Below are 19,502 nucleotides of genomic sequence, written 5' to 3'. Positions count from 1 at the left end.
GTTGTTTTCTGATAGATATAAACTGATGAACAGCTGGTGCTCGTGGAAGATAGAGAGATTTTATGTTCATTCAGTGGCAGTTTTTTATCATCCAGATTCATCCAGGAACACTCAAATGGCTCTGGTGCCTTGTAAAAATGAACACCTGAAGTAAAATGTTAGTTTGCAGTCTGCTGGTTCAGATGATTCTTACAAAGCTGCACGTTCAGAGACAGATGGAAAGAAAATCTGCAAATGTTTTTTTCTTCTGAGAACAAAAACATTCCTCTTTAATAATTCTGATTTTAATGTTCATATTAGGCCAAAATCTTTCATAAATCACATGATTTTTGGGACGAATGAAGGTTTTAAGTTGGAATTAATAGTTTTGCAGCTCAGTTTTTTTGTTTCTTTGTTTTTTTTAGAGGGCGGCAACAGAAAGGTTCATGAACAAACTGATTTTGTTTTACTCTGATCAGAAAGGATCCACGTCAGTCTGGAGTCAGTGGTAGCTGATGCTGAAACATCTTTACATTCACTGTGACGTGTTGAAACTGAATGCAGTTTTGGTTTCGGGGCCTTTCCAGCTTCCATTGCTGCGGCAGAAACTAAAGCTGAGGCAGAAAATCTACTTCTGCTTTCTGGGCTGCAGAAAACAGGAAGCTGATGCCTGTTTTGCTGACTGACCTGACGACCCTGAAGGCCAGAGAATGTACAGTAGATGCTGAGACTCTGATCATCACTGCTCTTTTTAAATGAACTGTCTTTCCTCTTTTAATTCAGGCAAACGTCAGAACAGCTCCTCAGCTGTCGTTCGCCATCGTGGCTCTATGGCGTCATCTTGTGGTGTGTTTGTGGACATCAGTCTTCTTTTGCAAATCACTCATGTCTGTTTAAATGTTGTGCTCTTATTTTGTTCATTATTTCCTGCTGCAAAGTGAAAATATAAAAGTTAAAAATATTTTACATAAGATGGAGAAATCCAGACATCTAAAATTCAGTCATTGCAGTCCGTTCACACACACTTCAGCAATGCATCAGGAAGTTAACGTTAATTTACGTTAATCATTTAATATAATTCTCATTAGTTTGAAGATTTTATTTGTCCTTTGTTGTTTGGAAGGTTTTGTCGGGTAGAAACGTTTGTTGTGACTACCTGAAGTTTTCAAAGTGCAGTTTAAATCATGTGACAGATTTATAATTTTTTTAAAATCTTTTCATTCCCTCACAGTTGTGAGCTTGTGTGCCATTGTGGTTCAATGTTTTTATAGTTAATGTACAATGACTGTGTGTTAATGTGTGCGCCATGTTGTGTGTTTTATAACTTTGTGTTGCTGTGGGAAAATACACAGTCATTAAAGTCCATTAGTAATGAATCATGGTGTTTATTTTCTGGAGGAAGTGACGCCCCCTACTGTTCTGACTGGAGACGTGACGTCATTGATCCCTCACTGGGGGTCAACACCAGCGTGACCTCTGACCCTCGGACCAGGCACCAGGTCCAGTTCAGGTTTCTGAATCTGGCTCAGATCGACTTCAGTCAGTCCTCTTTAAACAGCCACATCCTCCCTCCAATGTATTTATTATAGATTGTGTATTTTTAGTCCCAGAATAGCAGACACACAAACAGCCACTGTTTCTGCTTCCTCTGTGTGCCATTCTTCCTACTGCCTCTAAACCATAAAGGCTTTTCACACACAATCACACACACACACACACACACACACACACATCACAGCGCGAACATCACACTCAGGAAAACAAAGATGAATGTTTTCACTTCATTATTCATTTTCAGCTTTCTGAAGAAAACATGTTAGTTTCCAGTTTTTCCCTCGAGATCAGGAAAAATGTTCCATACGGGACGGAGCACACAAACGCACAAAAAAAACAACAACCCACAGTCTCACACAACAACACTGAACAGATAAACAATTACATATCAACACCATTAAATAGTTTGAGGTGGTCTTATTTTCATTCACTCATTTCTTAACTGTCCTTTTGCGTTTTGCCACTTCGCTCCGTCACACACTCTGAACAGTGTGTGTGTGTGTGTGTCCACCCCCAGTGGGACAACCATGACCGAGGTCGCTGGGTCAGAGAATCCAGCCAATCAGAGGCGTGCCGCTCCCTGTTTCCTGTCCTGAATGGCAAACATTCCCCAGCAGTCTGACCGAGGACGTCAGAAGAGTCGTACAAACTCCTTCAGCCGAGACTGCGTGAAGCTCTGGTCACGTTCATCGTGTTACATTAACGGTGCTCATGTCCTGCATGTCGGCGGGAATCCAGTTTCCTCAGAGACGTGACGCTGACAGCTGCTGCAGGCCGGACATGACGGCTGTTTCAGGTCGTATCTAACTGAGCAGCAAAAGTCGAAGATGTTCTCATTCTTTTACACGATAAATAAAGATGGCTGACATTAACATGAAACACGGTGCTCAGGTCAGATGACAACAGAACCTTTATTGTATATCACATTTACATGAGATGGAAATTTGTCTTCGGCCTCCACCACATAAAGACAGTGAACACAAAATACATAAAAACTGTTGAAGATACGTATCCAGATGACCATTTCTGGGTTAAAGTTGAAATACGAAAATCTGCTTTAAATTCCCAAAATTTCTCCCAAACATTCTGAAATCGCTTCAGCTCACATCTTGGTTAGAGAGATTTTTTTTTTCTTCCCGTGTAAATGAAGGAAAATATATAAAAAGAGCAACACGTAGTTTCTCCTCCTCATATATTTCCTGTTTTCCTCCCTCACAGGAAGTTTCCTGAAACATAAACATAAAGTCCAGCTGGCTTTGAGAGCGGACGATCAGCTAACTAAAAAAAAAAAAAAAAATGAGTTAAAGATTAAAGAGCTGGGAATAAAAAGTTTTCATCTCCTGCTGCTGTGGAGCTCCTGAGCCAGGCAGTGCAAACAGTCCCACTCCCGGCCACCAGGGGCCGATGCCGAGAGTGTAGGATGTTTACACCGCAGAGAACTCAGAGGTCAACGCAAGTTAAGAGCTTTGTTAAAATGTGACGAACTCTGAAGACGTGGAGCTGAAACCAGCCTGAGACTGGAGCTGGACTGGCTGGTTGTTGTTGTTGTTGTTGTTGTGTGTTTGTTGTAAACACACTACTGATGCTGTTGATCAGCAGCCATTTAAACATTCATAAATTATTCCAAATGTGTTGGTGGGGGAGCTTCCTTCTCACAGACGGACTCTCCTTTTTTAAAGAAGCTGAAATGGGATCCAGTTACAGCGACAGCAGAATCAAATGGAAGCTGTTCGACTGAATCTTTCCAGCTTTTAGGAACCAAACTATTTCCTGAGTTTTCCAGCACCAAGGAAGGAACGCTGAGACTGTTTAGACAGAAACTGCAAAAAGGCACAGCATGTCTTCATTCATGGTATGATGAATGTGGGGGGTGGGGGGGTAATATTAGAATGCTTCCTTCCTTCCTTCCTTCCTTCCTTCCCTGTCCGTGGCCCTGCAGTTACACCCACTTCCCCTTAACTTTAGAAAACCAAACTATTTAGGAATAACAGTCTCGTCCCCTGCTCCGTCCCCTCAGGGGACAGAAAAGTCTCCCAAAGGCCTGAACAACAAACACTGCCATCATCTTTCCCACAAACACTCTCAGGACATATTTACAGTGAACCGAGTCACAGTTCATGATTGGAGAAAGTTTTACTCACCGTCAAATTTAGAAAGTTCATCTTATCAGTCATTAATCAGTCCGACTGGACCGTCCACCAAAACCTCCTCCAGCATCAGAACTGGACCACAATGGAACCAGGTGGTCTGGTCCGATGGATCAGGTCCACATTGCATCGACCCGTCACAGTTGTGTCTGCTGGTGAAACGTAGCGATGGTACTAGCAGTTGGCTGCTGCAAACATCCGACTGAAAGCCCCCGAAGCAAACACCAGCTTCCAGTCAAGGATGTTTACAGTAGCCCCGACTGCCAACCGGCCGGAGAGGAGCCTGCAACTCCCCAAAGAGTGACCTCAGAGACAGCAAAAACACAGAATGGACACACACAAGGCAACATCACAAGACAAAAAAGAAGAACAGAAAATCTGGAAAAAGGAGATTGTCGCGCTGCCAGCTGGTGACTTTCCCTCCCCGCTCAGGCTGTCCATGTCACTTCCAGCCTTCCTGCCGTCTGTCCCGGGAATCGTCCATCACAGAAAAGCACAGAAGGAATGTAAAACTGTACAAAGTGCTCTGAAGCCGTTCACTGTTCACTGTAAGACTTCACATCTGTCTGTCAGCTCGCAGCTCACCACGACCATTAATCCAGAAATACTATTTTAGAGACTCATGAGAGCGTTTGAAAACACTTAAAGGCCGCCGGAACTTCTGACAGAATCAAGATCCTTTTAGTTTTGTTGTGTTCCGTTTTGTGCAACGTCTTACAGAATCGACACACAAACAACTGTGCAGTTTCTAAGGTTCGATTTACAGACGCCATTTTTTTAAGTGACTCAGGGATGTTGATTGGTCCAGAGCTACATCTTCAGATCTGATTGGAGGTTAGCATGTTGTCTTCGTTGGAAGAAGACGAGTGATGGAGACAAAAGTTAGCATCGCCATTTGTTTGAGTGAAGAAATAACGTTAGCAACATAAAACTTTGCCTTTAAAGCATCCTTTTAGTCATTTTAAAGCCATTTTCTGCCTTTTGTCTGTTTCTTTATAAATGTGGCATTTTAAAATCATCTGATTGTCGGACCAGTTCAGACTGTTCTCTGGAATCAGAAAACCAGAACTAACTAAAAACACTTGGAATGTTCCTTCTTTGTTTCCCAAAGAAAAGTTCCTCTCATATGTTTGGGTCATCTACAGCTGATCTGAAGTTTCTATCTTTATCTGATCAGGAGCTCTGCTCATTTTTTGGAGACGTTGGATATACAAACAGCTGCAGAAGTCAACTCTTCAGCACAACACTGTTGTGTTACAGCAGCATGCGTGTGTTACAGTTACACACCCAGTAACCAGTGGAGTTAATGGTTTCTATGTTTTCTTTCCCTGGCTTTTGTTGTCCAGCAAGCATCTATCACTGTGTGACATTCCAGCACCTCAACACACACACACACACACACACAATGTAAACACAACTCAGCTTTTCTGTTTAGCCACCATGCACACTCCCACGACTCAACACACAACCACACACATTTAATTACTTCTTCACACGCAAATGAATGTGGAAGACTCCCATAATGCCCTTTCTGACCCCCCACCCCTAAAACCCAAACGCTCACTTCCTGCGTGTTTCTTGTCTACACACACACACACACACACGCACACACACACACACACACTTTGTTTACAACCCGAATTCTCTTCCTCACAACTGTGACAGCTGAGCCATGTGCCCCTCCGCTGGTATTTCTGTGTGTTTGCGGGTCTTTATTAGCATTAGCATGAATGTGCCTTTGTGTGTGTGTGTGTGTGTGTGTGTGTGTGTGAGAGTGAGTGAGTGAGAGAAGGAGAGCATGCAATCACATGTGTGTCCTGTGCTCAGATAAAGACATGGAATGGCATTTCTCTCCGTTCCCTCTTTCGTCGCTAACAAAGACCTGAAGCCTCAAACCGCCGGAAAAAAGAAAGAAAACTGACATTTGCTGCCACACTCAGATGTGATTCAACACTTTGAGCCGAGCTTCGTCAACACGTGGCGTAAATCCTTGTTGCTCAAAGACGAAGCCTCACGGCGTGTATTTAGAAACATTTGACGGATGGATCAGTTTAATGGGAGCGAGCTTCATTTCACCTTCTCCACATCTGATTCCATTAACAAGCACCAAGTATCGACCCAACCGCCGCGCCGCCCGTCACATTGTGAGCTGCCATTTTGTTTTAATTTGTCCGAGAGAAACCTTGGGTTTTGGAGAAAAAGAGGAAACAAAATATTAATTCTACGGTATCATTCTGTGACGTTTTGAGGTTTGGTCTCAACGTAGGATAGAGTTTTTAGTGTTGGGTTCAGATTCAGAGAGTCGAAGGAGAAATCCGGTTTCTTCTGAACCCACGTTAGAACCAGATTATCAGGTCCAGTCTTATTCTCACAGACGACCACAGTTGGGCAGTTTGTTCACTAACATAGAAAGAAAACAGGATTTTAAAGGTTATCTCGCATTAGAAGACATCTTTGTATGATGAGACGGTTAAAGAGTCAATGAGGTTTGTTACTTACTTCCCATCTTTGGCTCAAACGCTCGATTAGCTTCTGCTTTCACTACAAAGTGAAAGAAAACACAGAGTTCGAAGAAACTAATTAAAATTACAAATCTCTGCCATGCTCGTTAAGTAATCCTGGGGAGCCCCGAGAGTCCTTGACTCCTGGTCCCCTTTTGTCAGAAGGCTCTTAACTGCTGGCAGCCTGCTGTAAATAAGCCTAATGGATGGTTTGACAATGTAGAGCGACGATAAAGCGTCAGGAATCTTAATTATCCAAATGCACACGTTACTTAGCTCCAATTACAAAACTGTGTTTATGCATCTTCGTCCATGTCTGCACACTTTCTGGAGAATAACAAGATGCTCATGTGCAAGTATGCATGTCTGTGTGTGTCTGTGTGCGTCTGTGTGTATGTGTGTACTTATAGCTACTCCTCCCTCTCGCACTCCATTTCACTCTCTCTCACTCAGGTCATTTGGGGAACAAAGCAAACTTTATCAGAACATTGCAATCCTGCATTCCCCAGATTCTTAGCACTTGGCAACCGACTGACACACAGAGGGAAGAGAGAGAGGGAGAGAGACAGGGAGTGATGGAGGGGGAGAGAGAGAGACAAATAAAGGCAGGTGTGGAGAATAACTGTGCTCACAGGCCTGAATACAGTCTGCAGGAAACACTGAAGGTTTTGTGTTTTAGCTGAAAGCAGCGTAGGAAAAAAAAAAAAAAAAAAAGTCCAGCCTGTTAAACAAGGAGATTCACATTTGGACTTTTTGGACAAATCTAAACTTCTGACACTGCTGCTCCTGAAAGTAGGTGGCTGAAAAGGACCACAGATGAAATCTGACCACTGGCTCTCATCTAAAAACACACAACCGCACAATGCTGCTCTAATGTGGAAACTTCACTGAGCCGTCCGGCTTCTTTTCCATTTTTTAGACAAGAACTTTGATAACAATCTGATTTTCATGTTGAGAGTGTTAAACATTTCCTGACGTAGAACACTGCCTGTTACTTTGGGCTGATGCACACACGAAGGAGTTATTCATCGTTTCAAATCTTAAACTCCTCTTTAAGGTCAGTAAGTGCAGAGAGGAAAAACCCGACAGACTGCTGGTGTTGCTGGTCTGTCTGACTGTGGTCTGATGTGTGTACAGTAAATATTCTGAGGTGGCAGAGATTGAATGGTGATTTATTGATGTTTAAAACTGCTACAGTGGAAACCTTTAAAGTGCACCAAGCACCTCGTTCCGTGTCCTTTCATCCACTCAAGAGACACTTCTTTTACACCACAAACACAACAACACAATGGGAGTGTGGCATTGTGTGTGTGCCAGATTAAACACCCTTAAAAGGTGCACTATATCAAGCGCCCTTCGATGACCTCCAGCTCTGTCTGAGCCAAAGTGGCTCTTTGAACTTCAGCAGCTTTTCTTGTGTTTCATCAGCTGAATGTATGAAGACTGTTGGTTCTAATTCATTGCAGCTTTTTGACTTAAAGTTGCCTCTCTCTTTTTTTGTTTCCATATTGTTTTGGTTTTGTAGAATTTTGCTGGATTCTCAGAAACTCTCTAATGCAGAAACTAAAGTTGTGCTGCTGTTCGAACAGGACAGAAACTTACAGCTAACACTGGAAAGTTCCTTTCTGCGAATTCGAGGTGACATTGATGTCAGAGTCAAACCTGCTCAGTCATGAAAAACCAAACCACTCAGGAAACTATCAGAGAGCACGAGGATGCGATGAAAGACACACAGCTTCTCCTCCTAGCTGATATGTAATGGGTGACTCAGTACTGGACTCAGCGAGGGTCGACTTGAACCTCCAGTCTGCTTTAGTTGCTGCTCAGCAGATTTTACATTAACAGGTTTCAGACTGCAGCTCCAACGTCCAGTTTAAGGAAAGCAGTCAGAGACAGTTAAACACTTTCCCTCCGGACTTCAGGCCGAGGTTGAATTACAGCGTAGGTTACACAAATATAATCTGCACCCTTGACTTCATTACCAGATTACAATTTATCTTCATTAACAACACGACCTTCACATTACTGTGTGTGTGTGTAGCTGGAGTTTTCCTACAAGTTTCCATTCTTTATCTGATCTGACAAATGCAGGCCTCCCTGTAAGGCGCCCCCTCCCTCTCTGGTTCAGCTCCCTCGCTCTGACCTTGTGTATCAGTCACTGTCAGCAGTTTAACGGACCAGCGGATATTCTGATCCGGGTCCTGAATACTAACAGAGCTGGTGGCCTGTGAAACCAGCACTCTGATTATTAACACCACTGACTCTTAAAGGACGGAGACATCGGGTTAATGTTCCCCCACCCCCCCGGCGTGGAGCGAAGGGGGGCTCACAGGAAACGATGTTGTGCAATGATGCTGGAAAAGTTGATAATAAACCCCTTCCTAACACCTTCTGTGGTCGGTTTTTAATCCCTTTTCCTCTGTGCAGTGATAAGTTTCAGAGTGCGTCGCTAACTGCTAAAGACGATAGTCAAAATATTATTTAAGGAGCTTCAGAGATGCAGCCCCGTATTCTTTAACATTATCTATGCTGCTGTCAGCCATCTTTGTTTGTGGAAAACTGTACTCCATCCTCATTAGATGGGAGAACTGTCCTTCACACAGTTGTAGCCCCCCCCAACCCCTCCCCTCCTTCCAGGAAAACGTTTACTGAGGAGGAGATGGGACATTTTCCCATAGACTTCAACATGATGGTCATTAGGTAGAATACAGGTTGAAGGTTCTAGTCACACTTGTATTTAAAAACTTACTTTAACCCCGTTTGAAATATTTGGGAGCTTCCTCTTTAGTCTCATTGACAGCGAACGCGTCACGCCAACAGATTCTGGTTAGGGTTAGCCAACAACACTTAACAGGCAACATTATATTTTGGATTCTCTAAATAAACCGGAGGAAAAATAAGGTCATGAACTATCAGACTATCAGATCTGTTCGCTTTACTGTAAACTTCCACTGATGCCCCCGTTAAAGCTGCGCAGATTATTTTAATGTTCAAAGTAATTCCAACACTTCAGACCAATCAGAGACGTTTAACTTCATTAAATTCACATTTACGGACCAGTTGGACTTCTCAGCTCAACACACACTTCTTTATTCTGAATATTATGTATTATATATTTTTAAAACCTGCTAAAATGTGGGAATGTGGGCTGAGGGGACGTCGTGTGTCATTGAATCACTAATAAACTGAATATCACTGAGTCTGCATCAGGGTTTGTTTTTAAAGAATGAGGAGAATTCACTCTGATTTGTTTTTCCACTCCTGTCATGAGTCCGGCTCCAGATTCCTGCCCTATAATGTTCTGTGGGATGGGCTGAGAATTCAGGAAGTGGCTCCTGTCGTCTCCATAGCAACCTGGAGGTCAGCCGTGCTAGGCCGGAGACCCCTCCTCAAACACAAAGAGCCCAGAGGCCTGGATCAACACAAACAACTTGGCGCACACACACACACACACACACACACACATACACACACACACGCACATACACGCGCACGCACGCAGGCAGGATTGCAAGAACATAAATTGCATTCAGCTATCTGAAGCTCTTCCTGTGTGATTTCTATGACATATTTCCAGCGTACGACAGAGAAGCCGCGGCGTTGGACCTCAGTGACGCCTGCTGCACTTTCACACTGAAGGCCTTCATCAAGGTCTCTCGGAGAATGTTGCTCCGCTTAGCGGTTTAACAATCCGATCACTGATCCTGCTGCATTACGCTGAAGAAGAACACTCTGATCTGAATGCATTCACACATTTAACGAATCCTATACCAGACAGCGACGGCGGGTGATGATGGTTGGAAGCAGTTCTTTGGGATGAATTCTCATGAACTGGACGGATATAAAGCCGTCTACATTCAGCCTGGGAACCAAACCAACCATCATCCCACGGGAGGAAGGAGACGGATGAATAGACAGGACGGACGGGGTCAACCCACCACTGATTACTCATTACTTCGTTAAAATGTGCTTTTGGAAATTGACTGACAGCCACCAATATGAGGTGAAATACACTGAAAGCTCCGTCTCAGGGCTTTCGACTCCCTCCAGTGAAATTTCACCTGTTAAAGGGGTTATTTTTACTCACCTCTTCTTCCCTTTATTCTCTCAACCCACTGATTATTCTTATTAAACAGACATATTCTATTAATGTTTGACCTCATTACATAAGATTATTTTTGGAGCGGCCTACTTGAACTGAACAAATTCACAACTGGGAATTTAGATCAACTGATCGTTTTCCCCCAAATGGCTGGCTGTGATTTGATGATTTCTTTGCCCTGAGGATTAGTCCCATGTTGTTCCGGACCAAATCACATGGCATTCCCAACATTCACAGCCTGATGGAACAATCAAACAGGACAACTTCATTACTGACAGAATCAACTCATTAAGTTTTGTCTTGTTCCCCATATTCTGAAAAATAGTGAAGTTTGAACTTTCTGGAATACTTAAAGCCAAATGAGACGAACACCTCAGTTAGTTGCAGACTGGAGAAGCTGGGCTTATTAAAAAAAATTTATTTCGACGAACTCGGTAGAAAAATCCACAAATTAAAAACTTTTGGTGTTGTCAGCGGACTTAGAGCTCAGAACGACTCCAGAAACGACAGCTACAGATTCCAACATTGATTTGAGCAGATTCGGCTGATAAAACGGTCAATTATTACAATTTAAGAGGCGATAAAAACTTTCCCTGCTTCTCACAGCTGATCGGCCTCTTCCAGCTTCTTCTACGAGAAAAACCAGACAAAACTGAATTTATGAGTTATTCTGTGCTCTTCGTTGCTTCTTCCGGTGTTTAATCGATGCCGAATTAAAAAGCGATGTGAAAAATGCACACCGAATGTTTTACAGTGAATTGAAATGTGGTAATAAATCTGAAGAAACTAAAGAAACGTTTCTTTGTAAACCGTACAGGACAGACAGCGGAGGTACGTGAACTCACCATGAGCCCTTCACGGACAGTCGTTGTCTTCAGCTCTTTGTGTTGGAGGACCATTTTAATCTTGAGTCCTCTCAGACTTTTAACAGTCAGCTGGAGGTCCATTTCCGGTCCGGATGAGAGCTTCGGGCTTCGGTCTGAGGTCCCTCCGCCGGACCGGGACCGGGACCGGGACAAGGACTTTCGGAAGTTCGGAACCCCGGAAGTTTTCATGCCTTTTATTTCAGCGTTTTATTCTCAGACACCAACTTCCCCGAGTCCCGGTAGGCCCGGCAGGCCCGGTAGGCCCGGTAGGCCCGGTAGGCCCGGTCCTTCGGTCCTCCGGACTCGATCCTCGGCCCTCCGGAGTCCGGTCCACCGGACCCGGTCCTCCGTCCTCCGGAGCTTTTTGTAGGGAGGAAAGTGGACGGAGTCCGGCCCCCTTCAAACGGACCGGCGTCAAGTCAGCCAGGACAGGGCCCGAACTGCATCCGGTCCGTGTTTTCAGAATAAAAGGTAAAAGCAGACTTAAGGCCTATTAAAGACCGCAGAGAGTAAACTGACTGTGTGAACTGGACTTTATTAAAGTGTGTTTTTTTAGAGCTCCTTAAAAACCTGAAAGACAAACCTTCAACTTCAGAGCAACAGAAGGGATTTTACCAAGAACGACTACTTCCGGTGTGATGTCATCTCTTTAGCGTCAACTTGACATCTTCCTCACTGACGCTGACCAACAGACAGGAAGCTGGAGGAGGGGGGGGGTCTCACCTTGGAGCCAGAGCCTGGTGCACGCGCGCACACACATACACACACACCTTCTTGAGGCCTCTCTGTTGGCTCCCTGTTTTAACTCACTTCTCAACACATTTCAGCATCACACCAACCCACATTATTTTGTTCAGATGTAGACCAACACAAAACACACACACACACACACACACAGTGTGTGTGTCACCTTGCAGAGGCTGCGTCGACCTCCACTCTGCTGACTGCTGGCAGGTCAGCTGTGCACTGATATCCTTTTCATTCTGCACAGATCAGCTGAGAGAGTCATGTCTCCTTTCATGTGCACACACTCTCCAGTTTGTTTTTATGCTACCACCAAAACCCCCCCTCCCAAAAAAACCCCAACAAACACATATTTTAATCTTTTACTTACTTTTACACATATTCAAATGGTATCAATAATAATGCTTATGAATTAAAGGACAGTTATATCGGTCTCTTCTAACAGCTTTTCCTTCCAAATGGCTCACAGCACTCAGGACGATGAAGGTTTTACTACACTCAAACACATTTTACCTAAAATACAGAAGCAGATGCACTCCAGTCCTAGCACACTGCGTAATTTGGAACTGAAATGTGCATTAAAATAGTTAAAAACACACAGCTTTGGTCCTGATTATGGCCTCTGTAAGGACACCTGTGAGCTGAGACAGTTAGAAAGCTAAAGCACTTTATTCCTCACAGCTGGTTAATCCAGAGCAGCTATACAGCTTTTTGTCCTGAACACGTAACAACAACAACAACAAATGTACAATAAACAAACAAAAGTGTTGCTTCTGTCAGTTGAGTCCTGGAGCAGACCACCCAGTCAGAAAAGCCATTAACACTGCAGTTACACAACAACCTGGTGGTTTCACACAAAGCCACATATGTTGGTCTTTTGATTTAACGTCAGCCACGTAGGCTGATATGACTGCCCCCCACTTCTGCCTCTATGGTCGGGCTGTCTTTGTGTGAGCACCGTGTGGTGTCTGGGTAACCTGGGTGAGCCCCTAAACAGGCCCCCTTCACCAACACGGAGCCAAGTCCTGGATCCTGAACCGCCAATCGGAGCCCTTCTCTCAGACATGTAGTATGTTATAAGGACACACACGTACATCTCAGGCTGTCAACCTGAAATAACACAACACATGTCTGCTGTTTGCTTTTCCACTACCCTCATTATTGCTTTGTTTAAGGTACAAACTGGGGCTGAAACCTCCTGGTATCGGGATCAGGAGGCAGATAAAATACCTCCATGGTGAAGTATCAGTGTTTATAATCAAAGCAGGCTGAGGACGGGGGAAGGTGAGAGTGTTGACACTCAAAGCACCTTCAGAACATCCCACTCTGAATTCAGTCAGACTAAACCGGATCAGGACTCAGCAGACACGTGGAGACTCCATCGCTGCTTCCTGCCGTTCCAGACGTCTCTGAGGACGCAGCAGTCCAACGTCATAATAATTCATTTAGTACGTCACCCTCAGGATTAATCCGAAAAAGGTCAGAATTTATGACCCAATCCCTGCTGACATCTCCATCTTGTTTAATGTGAAACCTGTCAGACACACCGTCTGTCTGTCTCTTTGTCCTATCTTGTGTGTCAAACTGAGGACCATGAACACATCGTTTGGGTGGCACATTCAGCAAAACATCATCAAACAGTGGACCCAATTTTATTCACTGGTGTTATTTACCTGATTGATGAGAAAAATAATATGAATTGGAAAGACTCAAAACCACCACTGACTGAGAGCCTCGCAGTAAAACTGGACGATTTTATAAAAAGGTGACGTCTTTGTGATGCTGCAGGTGCTGATAAAACAGGTTGATTTTAGTTTTGATTCATTTGTGTGGATTATTTGTGATGTGATTGTTTCTTTGTTGTACGTTATTTCATGGTATGGGGTCCGATGTCAATAACTTTTGTTTTGTCATTAAAAATGATGATTAATTTAAGAAACAGCGCCCCCTAGTCGGTTTGTAGCGTTAATGCAGCCTTTAACATCAGTGGACTTTAACACACTTTGCGGACAAATGAAGCATGAAACAGACTTCACATTGAAGTGGTCTCACACTCTAAAGAAAAGTCCTGTTTGCACATTAGTGAAGGAATTATCCGGAGTGAAGAGAGCTGCTGTTTGCACATTGAAGTAAATGTGTGTTGTGTATACATGAAAATGCAAACCCAGCAGAGGAGACAGGAGGGGGAGGAAGAGGAGGAGGATCACATTTCCCTGATGTGTTTTCTGTGGCAGAGAAAACAGATTGGCTGAAGTCTGATTCCACATGTCGGGAAAAACACAGAAAAAGGATTAAATTATAAATAAACTGAAATTATCATTTGCTGTTTTCATCTCAATGTTTCACTGAACGCTTCATCAGCTGAATAACTTCCGAAAACTACCTGCTTCTTGAGAGCTTTATTTTGAAAGCTACAGCGAGATAGAGGCAGGAAATCCAGGGTGGGAAGGTCAAGGGGCCATATAAAGGGTCAGGAGTCCGGATCAGGAAAACTCTTCATCATGTTTCGGTCGAGCTCACATCCTCGTCATCATCGAAGAGCTGAGAGTTTAAACCTGAAGCATCACAACACTAGACCTGTGTTTGAAGCAGGTGTGTTGGTTTATACTGAAACAGCGCCATCTACTGGTACACACACAACAACACACACACACCTCATGGACAAATGAAGCATCAAACACTCAATGTTAAGAGATTCATGGACTTCACCATCATCATCATCATCGCCATCACAAGATTCATCATGTGATCAGCAGCTATTTTCTGATAAAGGATCATTCAACAAGAAAACACAAAAACCAGGAGAATCACACATACTCAACTCTTTTTGTCGTTCTCGTCATCAAACTGAGAAAAAACAATGAGGCGAGAAAGTAAATGCTCTTTAGCTCTAAATTCTGATGGTAAATATTTCTATGTAATTTTTACTACAAAACCAAAAAAGAAACCTTCGATGTGTCTTACAGGAATAGTTTGGCTAAAACTGTGAATTTCACAACCCAAAGTTTGATGCTGTGAACTCAGAACCTCCTGCTGTTCTCGGCCTCATCAGCTCAAAGTCAGGTTCTATCACACAGTAGAAGTCTCGGGTTTGACGGAGGTTTCAATCAATAATCAATAAAACATTCATTCTAATGATTGTTAATCTCCTGGACTTCAGATGTTGTGTTCGTTGTGTGTCTGTCAGTGTGCGTTGATGCTCTGTGTGTAGTGTTCCCCGGTGTACAGCCCATAATGCAGCGTGTCCTTCTGGGCTGCGGCCCAGGACATCTGTCGGCTGGAGAAACGGACGGCCCAGTGACCGCGGGGGTCCACAGTCACCACCCCCCCCAACCCGTGCACTCTGGACCTCATGTAGGCCAGACCCAGATCACTGGCCGCCTCCACTGACTGACCTGAGGAGACAGGAGGGTGACAGGTCAGAGGTCAAACCCCCTCAGTCAGCCTCAGGAAGAGAGGAGGGGGAGGTGTTACCTGCGGTCACTGTCAGGTGTGTGTGTGTTATGTTACCTTGCTCCATGTGGAACAGGATGAGTCTTGCCAGAGTAACTTTCATGATGGCTTCTCCGTGGCCTGTAGTCGATACGGCTCCAATGTTGTTGTCAGCATAACCACCAGACCCTAACACACAGACACACACAGACACACACAGACACACACTCACAGTTAGTGGAACATGGGTCTGACTCTGGTGGTCTGTGGAGGTCCTGCAGGTTCTCGTCTGTTAAACTTCCTTCACTTCTCGTGAGTCTGACTGCTGATGGTGTCGGATTATTAAACCTGAACAGACAAAAGTCTGAGACGTTTCACACTCTGAGCTCTTAAATGACACACAACAACAAAAATGACAACACTTATTATAAAGGAAACATCCTTTAACTCCAAATCAAGAGGCAACAATTAAAACTTCAAGTGTCTCACATTATCAGCAAAGACAAAACTCAGTGGAAGTCACTGATTAACTGAGTTTACTGTCTAACTGACCTATGCAGGGGGTGTCGCCCACCCGTCCCTCCATCTTGTTCAGCATTCCACCTGTTGAGGTGGCACAGGAGATATTTCCTTCACCGTCGACGGCCACAGCTCCAACTGTGCCCATCTTCCCCCTGCAGAAGAAAAATCTTTACTGAGCGCTTTTTAAAATCTGCCAGAGAGAGCATAACAAAGACAAGAAGAAAATATCATATTTAAAGACAGAAAACACTTCGGGGGAGGTTAAAGCAGGAAAAGCTCCCTGATTAAAGAGTTTTTAAGGCGCTCACAGATCCAGCTCTGATTTACTCAGACAGATTGTTGTGAACGGCCCAAAACAAACCATCCAACGGTCCAAAGGTGTCAGGTAGAAAACAATACAATCTTAAAATCTATAAGTATATCAGCAGTGATGTGTCTCTTCTGCTGGTCCTGGTCACAGATAGATGTCTATCAGAGAGATAAAAAGGCTGCTGCAGTGACATAATGAATCATAGCCGTATTTTAGGAATGTTTTTAAGATGATAAAAATGTGATTGTTTGCTGCTCAAAACTGAGACTTTCTGTTGAAGCAGACCGACCTTTGATTTAGGAGGACTTTGCACAGATCAGCTGTTACCACAGTGATAAAAACTCTGGGTTAAAGTGTCACCAAAACACCGTCAGGGTTTGAGTCTGCAGCTGTCGACATCTGGGACTCACAGCGTGAAGGAAATTTCTCTGCTGTCTGATTTTCACGTTGAAAACCAAAGTAAAGACGTTGGCTCTCACATTTGGCACTCCACAGGGTCGGCATCCGGTGTCAGGTTCTTCTTCCAGCGCATTTGGGAGTACTCTGTGATGAGGGACTCCTGGGGGACGCTGGGGACACCCATGGCTGAGGCGAACTGGTTTGCACCTTCTGCTGTCAGACATGCATGACTGGTCTGAAACACAGAGCAGAAGCTCACATCTGAAAAAATAAATAAATAAATAAAAAATAATGAAAGAGGTGGAACTCTTCAGTGTCTGAAGTCCACACACCTTGTCCATCACCAGTCTGGCCAGCTGAACAGGGTTGGCGATGTTGCGTACAGCGGACACTGCGCCGCTTCTCAGCATTTTCCCGTCCATCACTATGGCGTCCATCTCCACCTCCCCTTTGACGTTCAGCACCGACCCGCAGCCTGAAACGTGGATTTGGACAGAATCTTAAGAGCTCAGAGGGACACTTGGTTTGAGATTAAAAACCAAAACTACATTACATCTCAAAAGGCACTCACAGAAGAAACTCAGTCCATAAATGATTTATATGAAACTATGAAAAAGTCTCTTGCTCTTTAAGTTTCAATCCTGGCTGCTGCTAAAGTCAACCACTCGTTCTTTTTCATTATTTTGTTTGATTATTTTTTCTGTTCTTCTGTAACAAATTGTGAATGTAGATTGTTTGAAATGTGCACAATGAGTCTAAAATGAGTCAAATGAGTCAAAAATTAAAAACTGGGAAAAAAATTAATATGTGAAAAATCAAACTACCAGGTGCGGAATAACAATCGGTCAGGTCCTCCTCGGCGGGACAGACAAGACCGACCATGACCGGCCACCTTACTGCTGAGTGTGAAGCATGGAGGCAAAAACTGCCAAAAGGGGTGGGACCAACTGATGCTTCCCCTCGGGCATCCACTGAGTCCCTAGCCTCTGAGCCTGAGCCTGACTCAGCTGTGCCACTGCCGCGCGAGGCCCTCATCAAAGCTCAGAGAAGTGACTCGTCGCTGGCCAAGTGCTGGGCCAATGTTGCTGAAAAGTCGAGGTGCATTGAGAAGCAACCATTTTTTGTTGAGAATGGTGTGTTGATGCGGCAGTGAGTGATCCATCACATGGTGCAGGCAGTGAGCACGTTTCTGCAGAACTTCTTTGACTTGTCAGATTGTGAGGAAACCAAACCAGCCTGTCCCTCCAGTTCCCCTCCCTGCCACGGGAGAACCCTTAGAGTGTGTGTTAGCTGGCTCGAACTAAGGCTGGAAACCAGTTCCTGCTGACTATAACGTGAGTCAACACCAGATTTCCTGAGGCCTTTCCACTCTGTAGAATCACTGCTTCATCAGTCACCAAAACTCTCACAAGGTTCTTCACAACATTTGGTCTCCCAAAGGTGGTGCAGACCGACCAAGGAGCAAATTTCCTTTCAAGGGTTTTTAAACAAACTCTTTGTGCATTGGGAGTCACCCACTCTATGTCCAGCGACTATCACCCTGAATCCCATGGTGACATCAAACACTGAAATCGATGCTAAGAAAGTTCTGTCATGAAACAGGAAAAGACTGGGATGAAGGGCTGCCATCCGTGATGCCAAGCAGGAGTCACAGGAGCAGGAGCAGGGTTTAGCTCAGGTGGTGCAGGAGCAGCTGGTGTGCAGCTCTCCTCCAAAGACGGATGTGCCATCTTCTGCGGCTGCAACGTGCTGTGAAGCTAGCAGAGCTAGCAGAGCTAGCAGAGCTAGGGTCTCTGACACACTCCCACACAGGTCCGTAACGTTGTGTTTCTGAATTACCTGCATTAAAGGAGGGATCATTCTCCAGCAGGGACACCGCCTCGACCACGGCGTCCATGCTGCTGCCTCCTCCCTGGAGGATGGAGTAGGCCGCTCGGGCTGCCCGGCACACGCCTGCAGTGGACATCTCTGAGCGCTCCTTGGGGATCTGACCGGCCCCTCCATGGACCACCACCACTGGCAACATGTCTGTCCCCCGAGAAGGTCTGAGGACCAGAGAGACAAGACGTGGACTGCCTCTTTAAAACCACTGTGGTTTTTAAGAGGCAGCATTTGGCATGAAGGGAAGATTCTGGAAGTTTAATTTCACACATTCCTCAAACATTTTGGGTCGCTCCTCTAAAACAAATAACCTCAAATGAAAACTTGGGAATCTTCTTACAAAAAATAAAAACTCGCCCCTTTGGACTCACTTCAATGTGTATTTATGTGCTCAAAATTGATTTTTGGTCAATGAACAGTAAACAGATCCTGTCTGTCCATTACAGTTCAGTTTTCTGTGAAGATTTATCAATCCTGAATTATTACATGTAAAAACAGACCAACATCATTTCTCTTCTTTGTTGCTGCCTTTTTTTGTGATAAATACAGAAAACACAGACAGCATACCTCAGATGGAAGCTGTTCAGGATTAAAGATCTGTAAATATGCAGGCATTAGAGTATATGAATTTATGAGTTAGTGGAACTTTATTTCACAATAATTTTGCCATATCCACCTGTCTGAGCTGACCGGTGAAATGTTCATTTCCATGTTTCCATTCACAGGTAATTTTAAGAATAAAATATTGAACCTCGGGGAAAACTTTATTTTGATACCAAATACTAAAAACATTAAATGGAGCTTATTAATGGATAAATCTGAAAATACATTATATATACATACAGGAGAGAAGAGGCTTTCATTCATGTCTCAGGGTGGACTGACATCTGTCCCTGAATTAAAACGGACCATTCAGGACGCTTTTATTTCCACTTTCAGACTCACCTGTCCGCGAGCGTTCAGATGGGACTCCTGCACGAGACCCAATCCACCGATTACGGCCGGAAATGATCAGGACATAAACAGCACCAGCTAACGCGTTCGCTCCAAATTAACGAGTGGGAA

At 44.2% G+C, this 19,502-nt stretch overlaps 1 protein-coding gene and 1 long non-coding RNA gene across 3 annotated transcripts; both read right to left on the bottom strand.

Annotated features, from left to right (window-relative positions):
* Positions 1-1,748: 1,748 nt before the first annotated feature.
* LOC115055744 (uncharacterized) lies at positions 1,749-11,472 on the bottom strand. Its single transcript, XR_003841718.1, has 2 exons — positions 11,129-11,472; positions 1,749-6,221 (listed from the first exon to the last, which is right to left on the bottom strand). It is a non-coding gene; the product is annotated as an uncharacterized LOC115055744 (long non-coding RNA).
* A 3,319-nt stretch (positions 11,473-14,791) lies between these two features.
* On the bottom strand, positions 14,792-19,502 carry asrgl1 (asparaginase and isoaspartyl peptidase 1). 2 transcript variants are annotated; one of them, XM_029521551.1, is made up of 7 exons: positions 19,383-19,502; positions 18,396-18,601; positions 16,889-17,031; positions 16,637-16,791; positions 15,878-15,999; positions 15,404-15,514; positions 14,792-15,288 (listed from the first exon to the last, which is right to left on the bottom strand). In XM_029521551.1, exons 2-7 carry the CDS (start codon positions 18,580-18,582, stop codon positions 15,077-15,079), a joined length of 930 nt encoding a protein of 309 aa, XP_029377411.1. In that variant the 5' UTR covers positions 18,583-18,601; positions 19,383-19,502; the 3' UTR covers positions 14,792-15,076. The 2 variants fall into 2 exon arrangements, with proteins under 2 accessions (XP_029377411.1, XP_029377412.1); XM_029521552.1 differs by having other exon boundaries at positions 18,396-18,645; positions 19,383-19,496.

The sequence above is a fragment of the Echeneis naucrates genome, chromosome 15, assembly GCF_900963305.1.
Source record: "Echeneis naucrates chromosome 15, fEcheNa1.1, whole genome shotgun sequence".
Classification (NCBI taxonomy): Eukaryota; Metazoa; Chordata; class Actinopteri; order Carangiformes; family Echeneidae; genus Echeneis; species Echeneis naucrates.
Note: the sequence above shows the minus strand (reverse complement) of the source record. Positions and strands in the feature narration are given on the sequence as shown.

Bases quoted from the DNA above. Each gene is read 5' to 3' on its own strand.
- asrgl1 (XM_029521551.1), bottom strand. From the start codon at position 18,582: ATGTTGCCAGTGGTGGTGGTCCATGGAGGGGCCGGTCAGATCCCCAAG. The intron at 16,792-16,888 runs GTGTGTGGACTT...TCTGTGTTTCAG, and splicing joins CCAGACTGGTGATGGACAAG to ACCAGTCATGCATGTCTGAC. The intron at 15,515-15,877 runs GTCAGTTAGACA...TCTGTGTGTTAG, and splicing joins GGGCGACACCCCCTGCATAG to GGTCTGGTGGTTATGCTGAC.